Source organism: Phoenix dactylifera, unplaced genomic scaffold (assembly GCF_009389715.1).
Source record: "Phoenix dactylifera cultivar Barhee BC4 unplaced genomic scaffold, palm_55x_up_171113_PBpolish2nd_filt_p 000803F, whole genome shotgun sequence".
NCBI classification, from domain to species: domain Eukaryota; kingdom Viridiplantae; phylum Streptophyta; class Magnoliopsida; order Arecales; family Arecaceae; genus Phoenix; species Phoenix dactylifera.
Genome location: NW_024068170.1, coordinates 59,446 through 76,239, shown reverse-complemented (window position 1 = coordinate 76,239; position 16,794 = coordinate 59,446). Strand labels below are relative to the sequence as shown.

General features: G+C 41.0%; 1 protein-coding gene across 7 annotated transcripts in view; it reads right to left on the bottom strand.

The window, feature by feature from the left end:
• Nucleotides 1-238: 238 nt before the first annotated feature.
• Nucleotides 239-16,794, bottom strand: part of LOC103695480 (serine/threonine-protein kinase CTR1) — a 59,338-nt gene continuing 42,782 nt past the window's right edge. Inside the window, exons 9-18 of one of the 7 annotated variants that reach the window (XM_008776820.3) lie at nt 4,067-4,167; nt 3,858-3,942; nt 3,566-3,664; nt 2,593-2,661; nt 2,360-2,491; nt 1,851-1,945; nt 1,574-1,758; nt 1,121-1,214; nt 635-867; nt 239-542 (exon numbers count right to left, since the gene is read on the bottom strand). In XM_008776820.3, coding sequence (XP_008775042.1) covers nt 1,650-1,758; nt 1,851-1,945; nt 2,360-2,491; nt 2,593-2,661; nt 3,566-3,664; nt 3,858-3,942; nt 4,067-4,167 — 690 coding nt within the window. In that variant the 3' untranslated portion in view covers nt 239-542; nt 635-867; nt 1,121-1,214; nt 1,574-1,649. Of the gene's footprint in view, nt 1,215-1,573; nt 1,759-1,850; nt 1,946-2,359; nt 2,492-2,592; nt 2,662-3,565; nt 3,665-3,738; nt 3,943-4,066; nt 4,168-4,197; nt 4,426-16,794 lie in introns of those variants that run through there. The other 6 variants (XM_008776821.3, XM_008776819.3, XM_026800539.2 and 3 more) reach the window with 6 other exon arrangements.

The following is a 16,794-nucleotide window of genomic DNA, read 5'->3' as shown; positions in this document are numbered from 1 at the left end:
AAACTTCAAAATTATTTTTATCAAAAAAAGAACTTCAAATTTACCATTTATAATTTACTGAAATGAATATTAATCTCATATAAATACAAAAAAGAATGACTGGAATAGGTTACCTTGGAAGCTATCTGTTCCTATAAGCCAAGATAATAGAACTTGAGATTTTTCATATCACGACGTGCTTAACACCGATACAAATTGAGATCTTAGCCGAGATGAAAACAAGAAACGAAAAACAAGATTTTAGTATAAAATGTGAAACTTCAAAAATAAAAACATCAAAAATAACTCTCTAACACCCATAAATAGTAATCATGCCCAATGAACATCAAATGTCCAGTGATTTTAGCATGATGCAGTCGTTTTTACCATACAAATGTGTTCTACAATGCTGATGTGCTATACCAGTGAGCAAATTATCATTACACATAAAGCTGAATGAGGAACCGCTTACAAATATAAATTAAAGAAGACTGGTGGGTGTGCAGACAACGTACAAACATGCCCATACCCTTAACTGCTTTGAAGCTCAAACAGTCAGATTCCTGCAAATAAGCTCATTCTCTACAATGACTTGCATTTAACTACAAGATAATGTACGTGAATGCACCACAAATAGATAAACATTAGAATTTACTTGATCAACATAAGATTGGTGGGGGACCAGTCCAGCAGCACAATAACCATTGGTAGCTTCCCATTGCATTGGAAATCTGTCTTCTCAATCTTAGCATGAAACGACAGCAAGCTGATGATCCTGCCAATAAATTGAGATGTAATGTATTTTAAGAGTGCTGCAATTTAACTTGTACTTTGGCCTTCAAGGATATGGATCTATTAATCAATTGATTCAGTCTTGACCAGCATTTCCTGAAATAATTTAACATGCCTTTAATTAATATCACCACCATTGTGGGATGATAGCATTGGCTTTAATAGCTATTCGGATAATGGCATCAAACCAACTTATTAACTGAAAAAGGAAATCTTTGCATATTCAGTTGTTAAGTTAATAGATCAAACTATGCATTTTTTTAATTAAGCATCCACAGATAGAGATTGAGTCTTATGAATCAAAGCAAACTGGTCCTTAACAAGAGTCAAAACCAGTACAATAACACACATTCAGCCATATGAGCTTTTCATCATTTGGTTTCATATCCAGCCCATGGAGCAGACTAGAGGAATGATGATCATCATCATACAGTGTGAAGTACCTGCCACATAGAAGCACATCAGTATGAAGTAAACTTGTGAATACATGCATATTTGGATTCATGATTGAAAAGTATTACCAAATCAAGAGTGTTATTCCCTACAGTCATCATAGCTCATCAAAAAAATTAACTATTATTGATTTTACAGCAGTAAAGTCTGAAGTTATATCGCAAGGATGTTCCAGGTTCATGTACTTTGTTTCCTTATTTAACCATACTGAACGATAAAAAAAAATTTGAATTATAAACTTAACTTAAACTTAAAGCATATTTAGACTTTTAGTATACATTAGTGCCATCAACTGAATATTGATAATTAGAAAGAATAGGACTAAGCAGCACAGATCAGAGACCAGCACCTTAGATGATAGCACTACAAACTCTGCCTCCAAATTATATCATTACAGAATGCACAATCTTGCAACATATGCTCTTTCAGGTAAACCGTGACATTTCAGCACGTACTGGTTGAGTTGGCGGAAGCTTAATCAGAGGCTTCAAGCATTCCATGATACTGGCAAAAGAAGGTCTTTTCCATGAATCACTGCAGATTGATGGGTTATCTCACATTAAGGAAAGCACAATGAGGGGAACATTTTGAAGCAGAACTGTTAAAATAAATGAATTCCTACATACTTGGCCCAGCAAGACTCAATTATGGCAGCCACCTGTGGATTTACATCATTCGGAATCTCAAGCCTTCTGCCCTTGAAACCAACAGCAGCGACCACCTGCAAGAGGATACCAAGACAGTTAAACTGACAAGATGATTCAACATTGCAAGTTGCATATAAAAAACACAAAATTGCATGGGCTGCATCCTAGTAACCACAATCAGAGCCATTGTCAGTAAGTCAATGGATTAAATGTGATACTATTATTGATTACCATACTGGTCATTCAAAGCAGCTCACTGATAGTCCAGGTTTATATAAACTTTGCAAAGAAGTCCACTAGCAATCCAAATGGCATGCTATTAGCAATCTCATATCAAGAAAAAGCACTGGGCATTGCCATTATGAATTATAATTTTCCAATAAACCAGCATTTTTTCTGATGTATAACTATATGCCATCAATCACCTATATGTCTCAAATATCATACATTATACATAAACTAATGAACTCCAACTTTGGATTTATAACCTGAGCTTGATTTAAATTACTCCATGGTTGTTGAAGCGTCATAAGCTCCCATAAGATCACACCAAAGCTGTAAACGTCTGATTTCTCATTCGATGGTTCATCACGTAGAACTTCTGGGGCCATCCACTCAGGCTAACATTCATAAAATAATAGGTAACTTTAAAATTCAATAACGCATAAACATATAAAATAAAGGAAAAAGATATAACGACAATTAGTTTGAAATAACTTACAGTCCCCGCCAGAGATTTAGAGGATAGATATGTGTTTGCCTTCAATCGTGATAAACCAAAATCGCATACCTTAATTATCAGAAATTAATTTCTAATTAAAACTGATAAAAACCCCAGCTTGCTCACACAAGCAAACGATGATAAACGAAGTTCAATAAAAAAATGGCACTGAAATTCTAAGACACTACAAGAAGCAAATCTACTTTGATACACAAACCATCAAATTTTTCCCTAAGGCTACCAAATGATAACACTAATTCCAAAGATATAGAAGGCTAACAGCATATAGGAGACATACGGGAATTTAAAAGACCCTACAGCTTAGCTAAAAGTGCTTTCATAATATAGAAGGGAAAGTGAACGGGGGCTTGCTCTACTGGTCACACCCAAGGTTCTGGGTTTGATTTTTTTGGTGGTGCAGCCTCAAAGAATCTGGACATTGGGTGATTATACTCTAGATGGGTCCCCTCGTCTCTCTCTATAAAAAAAAGAGAAGGGGGGAAGAAAGATGTAACTAAAACCACAGACCTTTTCCCTTTTTCTCCATGTAGTAAAACACGGACCTTGAAATAGTTAATCCAGAATCAAAATTAATCCTTAAAATCACCTTAGAAGAACACTAAATGCAAATTAAGATCATTAATTCTGAGCCCAAATTGACAGGATGAGGCTTGTTATTCATATATATACTAGACCGTTCACTGAACCAGTTGAACAATAGAAACCTGAATAATAATTTGTTTAGTTCTTTATATCACTCATAAATGATATAAAGCCCATCTAAGACAGGAAAATCAGGCTACTCCTTAAAATTACATTTAGAATTATTGGATACTTAAACTTCATCGCCAGAAGTTATTTAAAGGGTGCAGAGGCATCATGATTATGAGAAAGCATAACAAATCAAAGCAAAAAATAAACAGATGCAAGTACAGTTCCAATATCGCAAGTGGAAGCAGTTTACAAGTCTTACCTTCACTGTGTATTTTTTGTCCACAAGAAGATTTGGAGATTTCAAATCTCGATGAACAATTGGGGGATTACGCTTGTGAAGATAGTTCATTCCCTTTGCCTGTAAAAGGAAATTATTTACATATACATATATCAAGTAACTTCATTATGATCTCATAAGATGTAAGCCGTTACCAAGTTTGGATGACTGTTTAAATTGTCCAAATTTTGGACAAAGCATTCTGCACATTATATAAATTAGAAATTTCTTAAAATAAACAGTATCAAGATATATTATTCATAGAAAGATATACCACATCAAATGCCATATTCAATCGACGCCTCTCATCTAGAATTTCCTTGGCATCAGGTTTATGTAAAAGCCTATACAAGCTGCCTCTGCAATTTGTAGAGAAGCAAACTACACGTAAAAATCTCCAGAGGCAGAATGGACTTGCTCCAGTGCTGAAAAAAAGTGTAGTATAAAGAAATGAAGCATAAGAAGATTAGATTAAAAAAATACCTAGATAAATATTCAGTGACAATTGAGAGATTTGGAGGCTGAGTAACAGCTCCCATGAAGAGAACAATATTAGGATGCCGCAGGCTTTTCATTATCGCAACCTGACATATAACGTCATAGCATTAAAATCAAAACAGAAAAGAACAAAAGTACAAATTTCAGTCAGTGTTATTTAATGCTTATAGAAGCCAAATGAGAATCATTGTTTCTGTGGCTTCCTGCAGCACAAGACATTTTATTCTGAAATCACTTAATATGAGAAGCCAAGAAATAAACCTAGAGACCAAGTTCTTCAACTTACCAACTGAAACACTCCAACTAATCTTGACTCTGCTTGTAATACCCAAAAATATTAGTGCCTATTATATGATCATTTGTAAATGAGATCATCAAAACAAATCCTTCATATGGAAATTTTAATAGCAAAGACTTGAATTTAATGATTGATAAGACCCTAAGCATGAATTAAAAAGGTTTAAGGACTAAATTCCCAATATATTAATGACCACCTTGTGCTTAATGCCACCACATGCTTATGACCACCTCATTCTTGTCTAGTGGCTGGCACGTCTGCTCTCTTTACTGAGGTACCATCTTATGTATACCATAAAATTACCACCTCCAGCTTGTATCATCTTGTGCTTGAGCTGCTACCTCATCTTTCTTAGGAACAGCCACCTCGTGCTAATTTCCTTTAAGCTGCCATCTCATGTTTGTTACACATCATGGTAAAGAAGCAACCTCATGCTAGATATTCAGCCAACTAGCTCAACCTGGACTTGACACCTAGCTACTAAATTGGGAAAGCTAGAAACCTCATGCTTAGAAGCCATCTATAAATAGAATGGTGGTGCCCCCTTCTACTGTTTTGCAACTATAGAAACCCCAGCCAACTGTAGCAAGTAGCTAGTGAGGAAAAGAAATACAGTAGAGAATAGCAGCAAGCTAGAGGAAAAAGAGAAGCTGCAGTGTGAAGCTTTGGAATATATTCTCGTAAGTGTCCTTACATAGTTGATGACCTATATTTTGGCAAAAAATTGACAGATTTTATATGGATTCAGATTTATTTTCTTTTCTTCACTATCTACTGAACTATCCAGAATCTTTATTTCTAGGGTTCGTTGCACCAGCCCAAACCGGGCAGTACAGAATGTACCAAGGAATGCCGTACCGGTCCGTACCAGCCGGTACGGGCCGGTACGTACCGGTCCGTACCAGCCGGTACGGGCCGGTACGTACCGGTCCGGTCCCTGACCGGTACCGGACACAGATGAAAACCGGTATTTCCGGTTTTCTTCTGTGAACCGGCCGGTACGGAGACCGTACTGGCCGGTACCGCTTGGTACCGGCCTCGTACCGGTGCGAACCGGCCGGTTCGCACCGGTACGGTGTTTTTTTTGGGGGGGGGGAACCACAGCGCCTCGCTGTGGTTTTTTTTTTTTTTTTTGATGGGAAAGAAAGTGGTCCGGACCGGTACGGTACCGGTCCGGACCGGTACCGTACCGGTCCGGCCGGCCACCGGTACGCTGATCTGGACCGGTACGGCGGACCTTGGAATGTACCATACCATATCAGTTCGGTACCGGCATCCAGTACAAGAAGTGTATTGACCCTCGATACGTCGAAAAGACTCTATACCATACCATATTAACACAATGCTAGTGTGGCAGTAGTACGAGATTTGGTACCGAGACGGTGAACCTTGTTAACTATTTCCAACTAAAGTTATGTAGCTTATCGATTCTAACTTCAGCAATGCATTTGGTTATATGAAAATTTTTATATGTTATCTATTGCCACTGAAATATGGCCCGACCTTAGGCACCGAACCATTAAGGTTGCTGGACAGGTTGGCAAGGGTTTTTAGATTTGGAAAAGTCGTCTTGGGGCTTGTTGTAGGTCTCCGAGCTGAGGAAGAAGGGTTGGATGGCGGTGATTATACTCGGACAACAACTCCTACATCGAATCTAACATGAAATAGGAAAAAAGAAGTCAAGTTGTCGGATTGTGTCCGGTGGGGGACCCTCTGATGCCTAAATCAAGTGGTGATCTCAAAAAAACAGAGGAGGTTTGGAGTGGCAGAGTTCGAGGTAACAATGGAGTCAAGAGAACATATTTGGAGGTCCTCCGGATGTGGTTTATATGGGTGAGGGTCGGCACCCATCGTTAAGCAAAACGAGCATACATGCTAATGGTTTGGTAACGACCCACGCATCTCGCCTGAGCATCACGCTTACAAGTTATGCCAACACGCCCCGCCCATGCGTTACGCTGTGCACCTCGCCCATGCGTTACCCTGTTCACCTCGCCCATGTGTTAAGCCGTGCACCTCACCGCCACAGATTAACCATTCACGATCCTGGGGCAAGCTATAACAAACCAGCTAGAGAGAATTCGAAATTTAAATACCTCCGTGCGCTTTTATTCCGGCCACATGGCGAGCTCATGGATCAGGTTGTCACGGCCACTATGGTCAGTTCTGAGGCATAACACTTGCCTCCTACTTTCGAGGCCGAGCTAGCTTTCTTGGCTCGAGCGAAGGAAATAGTTGTCATAATAGCCGAGCTGACCAGTCGGGGTGAACCACAAGGCCAACCAGCTGAAGTTGACATTTTGGGAGCTTTTCGGAAGATTCTAGAGTCTGCATTTATTGCCTTGAGGCATCCACTAACCTTTCTGGAGCATCTTCATAATGGATACCACATGGATAGTGGGTTTGACGAACTTCATCACATTATGTCACTTTGATCATTCCATGGTGCCTTCCTCGAACGATGGTCCCTCGACAGACGAACTTTGACTCTGATCACTCAATGGCTGAATTAACATATTTTTGTCAGTTTCTGTGTTGCCTTAAAGAGGGTTGTCCCTCCGAGGACAAAACTTTGAACTTTGATGAGTCTTGACCTCAGGTTGACTTTTTTAGTTTCAAAGGGATGCCAACCATTTGGAGCAAAGAGGTCGTGACAAGTGTCCGCCGATCTGTGCGGACGAGGCGATCCAGGCTGTCCAAAGCCCTATAAATAGAAAGGAGCATATTCCCCCCACATTAGACATTCTTCATCCATTCTTGGAGAACTTCTGAATGTCCCTCCTGTTCCTTTCTCCTTCTCGGCTTCAAGGTAAACTTCCTTGGATTCTTCGCTAGAAAGAGGGCTTCATCACCGCATTGAAGTTCTTCAACTAGCTCTACAAAGGGCCATGAAGAAGGTGGCTGAGGTTGAGGCCGAGTTAGGCCTCCTCCGGAGTAGGCTGGGGCCGAAATGGTTCCCATGGGCATTGATCAGAGGATGTCAGAGATGGAACCCGAGCTAAGGCGATGAGGATAGGACAAAGGAAGCTAAGCCCGGGCTTCATAGATCGAAAAGAAGCTGCAGGTGGGCAAGTGGCAAGTCATCGAGGATGAAGGAAGAGCTCTCTGAGTAGCGAAGGAATACAAGTCCTAGAATGAGTTCGAGTGGGAGATCACCAAGTCCTTCCTCCAGGGCTTCTGGAAGTGCTAGAAAGGAGCAGCGAAGCTCCATCCTAAGCTTATCCACTTCATCCCCAACGAGAACGAAGCCAGGGGGTGAAGCTCAGTGAACAAGCCTTCATCAGAACAAACAAAGTAGACCCTTTTTGTAATCAACGAGGGTTTGTCCATCCTTGAGCTACTTTCCAGTGAAGATGAGGCGCTAGACGAGATGGAGGGTGTCTTCCTAAGCCTAGTCTCCTTGTACCAATTTTGTAAAATAGCTTAGTTGTTGAGCTAACTTTGTCTTGCAATCGAAGTTATGAATGAAAGTATTTTTGTCTGTACTTCATTTTTGTCAGATTTGCCTGTAATGAATAATTATTCTCTTGCTAAGTAGCATAGGTCATCTAGCAGATGTTTGATCAATCGAGCTTATGCTGGAGTGCCTCAGAAGGCTTAGGTGCAGTTGTCTCGGTGGTCATTCAAGTCGGCTCTCCCTAAGGCCGAGGTAAGAGATCTTTTCGGGAGGTTGTCGGGGATTTTCCCCACCATTTCCAGGCCAAGGTAGAGGACTTGGATCCTCATTAGCATGACCATGTAGGTTGGAAGTACCCGAAGGTTTAACTCCCAAGCTATGGAGATCAAAAATCATATAATTGCTGGTCAAGGTGGCGAGCCATAGCAACTACGCATGAGGCTGAGCATTTGCAGTTAGCTCAGACTTTGTTCCTCCCTAGGTCATCATGGCCTTCAACTCATCGCTTGGAGATCAGCTCCTTGTCCCAGGGTCTCGGTTCCTAAACTGAAGACGTGGGCATTAGGAATTTAGTCTATCGGATCTTCTATTCAATTGGGTTTTTTTGGAGAGCTAACATCGTGATTAGGCCAAGGGTGCTTCCTCCCATCCGAGCCTAGCTTTTTACGAGGTCTTTTTATCAACTCTTGGCCAGTATAACAATAGTCCCAGTTGCTTCTGGATTGTCTCCACGAGAGTACCTGGAGGTTTACCTCCCTAGCCATGTACGCTTGTAGAACGGAGGTCCTAGCCAATTCTAGGGTATCTCCATGGAGTACCCAAAGGTTTCTCTCTAGCCTCATGGGCTCATAAGTCGAAGGTCCCATGCATTTCTAGGTTGTCCTCTCTCTTGGAGGTTGGTGGTCTTTACAAGATGCATCGACCAATGACGTTTGGCATGTTGAGTCACTTAAGAGTAGGGTGCCCGACCTGAAACACTAAGACAAAATTTGGAGAAAAGATGCTTTTTTCATTAATAGTCAGGTCTACAAGATATAACTGTACATCTTATTGGTGATATGCTCGAAGATTAGCAGAATACCATGTCCGAGGTACAAGCACCCCATGAAGATGCTCCAGGCAATAAGTTCCCAGACAGACGAGCTTGGTCACTTATACGGCCCTTCCCAAGTTGGAGCAAGTTTTCCTTGTTCTCCTGACTGTGCCATCTCAGCATTTTTAAGTATTAGGTCTCGATTCCCTTTGACCTTTTCTCTTCACTTGTAGGCCGCTATACGTATTTGAGCTCGCTTTCTTGTCTATTCAAGCAAGTTCGGATTTGCTCAAAGGTCGTGTGGTTTCCTCTGCTCGTCAAAGGTGTCCATTCGAAGAGATGGTAGGCTGATTTTTATCGGGATCACTACTTCCATGCCGAAAGCGAGGCTGAAAGGTATCTCTCCTATAAGGATCCGATATGTAGTTCGGTATGCCCAAAAGATATTGTGCAGTTCTTCCGCCTAGAGTCCCTTTGCTCAGTCCAACCTCATCTACAAGCCTTACAAATTTGTTTTGTTAGTGACCTCAGCATCTCCGTTGATCTGTAAATGACCAATCAAGGTAAACCGATGGTCGATGTGAAGCTCGATGTATAACTCCTTAAAGCGGACATTGTCAAATAGCCGGCCGTTGTGCATGATGATCGTCGAAGGAAGCCTGAATTTGCATACGATTGCCTTCCAAATGAAATCCCGGACATTGCTCGAGTCTTGACATGCAAGGGGTAATCTCAAGAGCAATCCAGGGAAGTCAACATAGGGGTATCCGAGCTAAGGGCTCGGTCTCAACCGACTTGCTGAAGTAGTCAATGGCAAATATCAAAAATCTTCTTTGCCCGATTGTTGGCGGAAAGGGCCTGAGGATATCCATCGTCCACTGGGCAAATGGCCAAGGGTTGGTGATCGACTTCAGCAACACCGCTAGCTGTCATTGGATGCTCGCAGATCGCTAGTATTAGTCACATCTCTTCACAAAGTCGGCTGCAACCTTTTGTAAGGTCGGCCAGCAATAGTCTTGTCATAATACTTTGTAGGCCAGTGCTCTTCCCCAGGTGATTGCCACAAAACCCCTCATGAATCTCTCGAAGAGCGAAGTTCGCCTTAGATGGCCGAAGACACCTGAGAAGAGGTAAGGAAAAGGATCTTTTGTACAACTTTCCATCTAGGAGGATGTAACGAGTTACTTGGTACTTGAGTCTTCGAGCTTCCTTTGTCCTCGGAGAGCTTCTTCCCTAGAGGTAGTTGACAAGAGGATCTAATTCGAAATCCACTTACAACACCAAGCTTGATTCCTCTGTGAAGCTAGGTTTCTCGAGCACTTCAAAGTACTCCTTGATTCTAGGTTCTCGAGCACTTCGAAGTAGGCCATCTTCTTCAGGTCGACACACTCCAAGGTGGCTAACTTTGATAGTAAGTCGGCCCAAGCATTCTCGGACCTTAGGATCTACGGAATATCAAATTTGCTAAAAACCGAGACATCCTTCACCTTTTGGAGAATTTGCTAAGTAGGGCCCTTTGCTTTGTACTCTCCTCGAACTTGGCCAACAACAAGCTGTGACTCACTAAAAGCCCTCCGATGATGAATTTCAAGCTCCCTAGCAAGTTTGAGATGGGTGATGAGAGCCTCATACTCCGCTTCATTGTTGGAAGCTTTGAAGCTGAGCTCCAGAGCATATTCTGCCAAGATTCCATCCAGGCTTATGAGGTTAGCCTGGCCCACTTCTGCCTGAGCTGGAGGATCCATCAACGTGAAGGATCCAAAAGTCCTCCAAGTCATCCTCCTCCTGCTTATCCTCGGCCCCTGCCTCAACAAGAATGCATTCCACAAGGAAATCCGCTAATGCCTGAGCTTCGATGGCGGGCCGAGGTCAATAATGAATATTGAAGTCCCCAAGCTCAACCGCCCACTTGGTCAATCTCCCTGGCATGTCTAGCTTCTACAAAATCTGCCTTATCAGTTGGTCGGTCAGCACCAAGATGGAGTACACTTGAAAGTAGGGTCGCAATCTTCAAGCCAAGATGATAAAAGCGTAGGCCATCTTTTCAAACTTCAAGTACCACAACATCTCGAAGGCCTCTGCTTGCATAGTAGATCGGCTTCTAGATTCCTTCTTAGACCAGGACCGAGATTAGAGTTGTGGGAGATACTACGAGGTAAAGGTAAAGCATCTCTCTAAAGCTTGGCTTGGTGAGGAAAGGTGGCGAACCAATACTCTATAAGCGGGTCAAAGGCAATCTAACATTCCTCAATCCATTAAAAATTCATCTAAGTGCCTTGAAGAAGGGAAGGCACATATTCGCTGACCTCGACACAAATCTGCTCAGCGCTGCGATCCAACCCACCAAGTGTTGCACCTTCATCATCTTCGGCGGTGACATCTCTAGCATAGCTCAGATCTTTTCCAAGTTGGCCTCTCTTCTATGCCAGGTCACCATAAACCCTAGGAATCTTCCTGACCCCAAACATGCACTTGCTCAAATTGAGCTTCATGTGGTATCTCCTCAAGGTAGTGAAGGCCTCCAAATCGGCCACATGCTATTCGGCTTCTATGCTCTTCATTAGCTTGTCATCGACATAGACCTCCATATTGCGGCCAATTTGCTTCTTGAAAATTTTGTTGACCAACCATTGATATGTCGCTCCTGCGTTCTTTAGGCCGAAGGGTGTAATCCTATAACAGTATAGACCTTTGTTAGTTATAAAAGAGATTCTCCTCATCCTCGGAGACCATTTGGATCTGGTTGTAACGCAAGAATGCATCCATGAAGCTCAGCAACTAGTACCTTGAAGTTGATCCACGAGCTAGTCAATCCTCGGCAGCGAGAAGCTATCCTTAGGTAGGCCTTATTGAGGTTGGCATAGTTGATGCAAACCCTTCATTTGCCAATTGGGGTAGTTGACTTCATGGATGAATCCAGCTTTCAAGAGCTTGTCCACCTCGTCGTCAATGGCCTACTACCTCTCCAGGCGAAGCTCCTCTTCTTCTACTGCACTGGTCAGTACATCAAGTCCACATTTAGCCTATAAACAATAACATTAGAACTAATATCCGAGCCCGACCAAGCGAAGATGTCCATGAGTTCAAAGGAAGTCGAAGAGCCGAGCTTAGGTTGCTTTGTCCATTAGGGAGCCAATTTGCACCATTCTACTCACATCTCAGTCGTTGAGGAGAATCAGCTCAGTCAATTCTTCTTGTTGCTACTTCTGCTCGTCTAGAGCATCAAAGCCTTTAATGGGCAGGATCTCGATTGAATTCTTTCCTCAGAGCGTGGTCAACACTGCCGAGTTAGTATCTGGTCACCTCAAACTTCTACTCCACACTCAGTTGGGAACCACAACAGGAGGTGATAGGTCGACACCACAGCTTGCAACGTGTTCAAGCTGGGCCAACCTAGGATGGCATTATACGTCGAAGGGACCTTTACAACCAAAAAGTCCAACATTACAACCATCAGCCGAGGCTCTCAACCATCTATGACACTGACCAGAAGAGTGATGGTGCCTTCCACGAAAACAAGATCTCCCAAGAATCCAATCAGAGGAGAATTGATCCTCTTTAGCTGATCTACTAGTAGATCCATTCACAAAAAGCATCATAAAATCATATCTATCGAGCTTCCATTATCTAGAAGGAATCTTTTTATATCATAGTTCACTATTGAGGGAGATTACAACAGCATCATTGTGGGGAGTTTGCACTCCCCCAAGGTCGGCATCCGAGAATGTCTCCGGTCGTTTGGCTTTTTAGTGTCGTGTCTCCTGCTTGAGCAGCCCAAGCATAATTCCGAGCCAACGAGCTAGTCCCTTCAGCCATAGGTCCGTCAGAAATCGTGTTGATAACCCTTGTTGTAGGTCGGTTGTTGATCTACTGCTCAAGAGTGCATCGGTCCCACCTAGCATCCTCTTAATCCTGCTAGTCGTTGCCTCCTCGACATTCATGTACTTCTTGACTCAGGCGAGAAGCTCAACGAAATCCCTTAAAAACTTCTCCAAATGCCCGTTGCATACCCTGATCAACTACTGTACGAATAGCATTTACCGCTGCGGCTTGACCAGCATAGGGTGTACCTCTTCTTGTGCCTTTGAATCCAGAAGTACCCGCAGAGGCTCAAGAAACCACCTGACCTCGTACATCTATAACTAGGAGAAACCAAGCACGCCTCAATCCACTCTTCAGAGCAGTCATCGCGATCAAGGGATTCAAGTTACGGAGCTCTTAGGTCGCCGTGTTGAAATGTAGTCTTTGAAGAAATCGCCCTTACTGCTTCATGGTGAACAAACACTCCGAGCCCTTGCTTTGCCTTCAGCAGCAAATGAAGTGGGCTGCAACTGCCAGACAAGCTGCTCGGCAGAGTGGATGGAACCTGGCCGAAGACCGATATACCAAAGCCAAGCCATTTTTTGAAGTGTGTCCAGGCAAGCGCATGATACTATGTTGGTGGTCCCCAAAAGCATCATAAGAGCTTTGAAGCTCTCCAAGTAGTCTAGGGGATCCAAGGTCCTATCATAAGTCTCCAACTACGGCATTTTGAATCACGGTGGAAGAGGCTCCTCCATGATCTTCTATGCAAATGGCGGCTCGATCGAGAACTCTAGGTCATCTTTGATCCTAGGATTTCGGCCATGTGGCAAGCTCTCATGGGTCGGGCTTCTATATTAACTATGGTCGGTTATGAGGCGTATCATTATCCATATATGTTATATGTAAAAGATCAAAGTTTCATGATTTTCTGATTTTTTTCATTAATGTTTTATAGTAGGTGAATTTTGAAAGTATGATTTTTAATGACTATTTGCATCCAAATTTATCAAGTGTTGAGCTATCATGATTTAAAATTTATGTAAATGTATTAAAGTGATTGCTTTTGACTCGAGTCTTTCAAAATGTTCATTAATCATTATATCACCGAAAACTTAAAAGTTTCTTTTGCTATGGATTGAAATGAAAACTTGTGGCGAGCCAGTGAACCACTAACCATCCATTTTAATTGTTGGTATCATTGAACCCTTGACCAGCAAGTTTAATACTTGGTCTCAGTGAAGCGTTAGCTATTGGGCCTATTGATAACTGAACCCCTGACCAGCAAGTATGATGGTTTTAGTCAATCCCTAACTAGTGAGTATAATAGTTGGTTACTGACCAGTTGGTATTGAAATGATCATATGAAGCAAGTGTCTTCAAGCATGTCCTAGTGTATTTGAGTATTTCTAAGTGTATTTTAGTGTTTCTCCAAAGAAGTATTCTTAATAATTCTACATAAGGGGTATACATCTTAGTGATGTATCATTTCAAAATCATTCGATGATTTTCTAAACATAATGGCATCGGTAAATGTACTTAACCGATCTCTCTCATATGATATTGTTTGACTTTTTGAGTTTTAACAAGTGTGAATCCTAGACCACTTCTAGTTTCTAGTTTTTCTAATGCTATATTATTAGCTATGTTTGACTACTTACTGAGTTATGTAGCTCACCCACTTATTTATTATATTTCAGAGTGTAAGAGGGATCGACAATAGGCTAGTAGCAAGCTCGAAGTGTTGTTCGTGTATATAATTGAAGCTACAATTACAAAGACTTTGATCCTTGTGTGTACTTTAAGATAAGGCTTGTAATCAGAGGAGCGGTTGTATTAGTAAAGGAGGGCTTTTGAGATGTGTTCAGTTACATTAATATTATTATATATTATATTGTATGCTATTTGTAAATGAACAAAGTTTTGATGATTTTCTGATCTTTTCCCAAATGTTTAGTAGCAAGTGAATTTTGAAATATATATGTTTTGAATGACTGTGTGGCATACGAATTTATCAACTGTTAAGTTATCATGATAATGTATCAAAGAGATTGCTTTTGACTAGAGTCATTCAAAATGTTCCTCAGTAATTGTACTGCCTACAAGCTAGTGACCTTATTGAAATAAAAACTTCTGACCAGTCGGTGGACCCCCAAACAACAGGTAAAATAGTTGGTTTCAGTGAATCCTACCAGCAGGTACAATTGTTGGTATCAGTGAACCATTGACCAGTGGGTATAGTAGTTGGTCTGAGGGAACTCTTAGCTATGATCACTATTGACCAATGAAACCCCTGCAGTGGATATAATAGTTGGTTTCAGTGAAATCCTTGATCAACAGATATAATAGCTGCTTACTGACCGGTTATTATAAGAATTATTGTAATAAGTGTTTTAAAGTTTCAGTGTATTCAAGTGCCTTTAAGTGTATCCCAGTGTCTTCAACTGTTTCTAAGGGTATTTCAGTGTTTCCCCAAATGAATGTTTTCAATAATTTTATATAAAAAGGCATTTATCTTAGTGATGTAATCATGTTAAAAGCATTTAGGTGTTTTCAAACAAAGTGGCAGTGGTAAATATACCCAATTGATATCTCTTATATGATTTGTTTACTAAATATTTAGTTTTAACTTTTAAGAAGTGTGAATCCCTTACCCCTACCATACTCATATTTTTTTACTAATACTATACTCTTTGCTATGCCTGACTACCTACAAAGATGTCTAGCTCACCAACTTATTTATTATCGATGTTAGGCTGCTGGCAGCTTGTTGGAGTGTTCTTAGCTTATATAATGAAGCTGCCACTAGAAAGACTTTGAACCTTTTGAGCCTTTTAAGGTAAGGCTTGTAATCATAGAAGTGGTCGTTTTAGTAAAGTGTGGAGGGGCTTTTAAAGGAAATGAAATGTGTCTTTAGCTGCACTAGTTCGTGCATTACGAGATGATGGAATGTAGTGAATCTTGGTTTGACTTCAAAGTTATGTGTTGTAAAAAAAAAAAAATGGATGAGATTTATCTCTACTTTGTTTGAACAAATGGCCTTTAGCCTCAAGGTTTCAACTGATAATTTTGTGCTTCTGCATCAACAAATATAGAATTCAGGCTATTGATTTATCAAGATTGTAGTCACCCTAGGGACTTGGAAAAGCCAGGTTCCAAGTAACGATACTTCTGGTAAAAACTTTCTGCTTAATTCATCCCAATGCAATGTTAAAAGCAATGCTCTCATGTATTCAACATGTTCATCCCAGGGACTTGGCAAAGCTAGGTTCCAGGTCATGACACTTTGGTAAAAGCTTTCTACTTAAGTTATCCCAATACAATGTTAAACACAATGCTTGCATATATCGATATGCTCGAGCCTATGATGCCTTCCCTTTTTCTGATAAATCACAAATTTTTGCTCTAGTTTAAATTAATCCCCATCCTAGAAGTTCACTGTGCATACAGCCATGATCTACATTTATGAAGTTGGGGGAACCAAGCTTGATTTGGTCTTGGTTTGATCAAGATCAGCTTGAAATTTATTTTGAGCGTGAAGTTTAAGATCAAGATTAGCTCACTAATTATTTGACTGAGCCTAGTTGAGCTCAATTTCAAGCTGAGCTAACACGCCTGTTTTGGTTGGTTCATAACCTTAAACAGAGCCAATATCCGCTCAAGCTTACGTTAAGCTCGAACCAAGCTCGGTTTGAGATCGATTTAAGCTGTATTAAAGTTTAACCTGATCCTATGAGTTCAAAATTCAAATAATCTACTAATTAGACCCTTAATCATAAATCATAAATTCAAAAATAAATAAATAACTGATCAACTATATCATCACTTTATGGAGCATTATATTCTAATTAAGCCATCAATCGATGTTTTTATATATCATGACTTTATCAAGCGTATATTAGACATACATTTCCATGCCTTGTCAAGCCAAGCTTTTATCAAATTGGGTTTCTCTTAGGCTCTTCAAAAATAATTTCGAGCAACCAGCTTCAACTTCTGCTTAATTAACTTGGTGTGGCAGCCTGATTGAGCTTATATTTGACCCAAACTGAATCTGCTAGAGTCACTTGATAAGCCCTAGTAGGGGCACATCAGACGGTTTGAGATATCTATAATAAATTGATTTCATGCTCCAGCTTCCAGGTACATACTTGTCTATCCTAAGTAGTATTTGAATTTCTAGC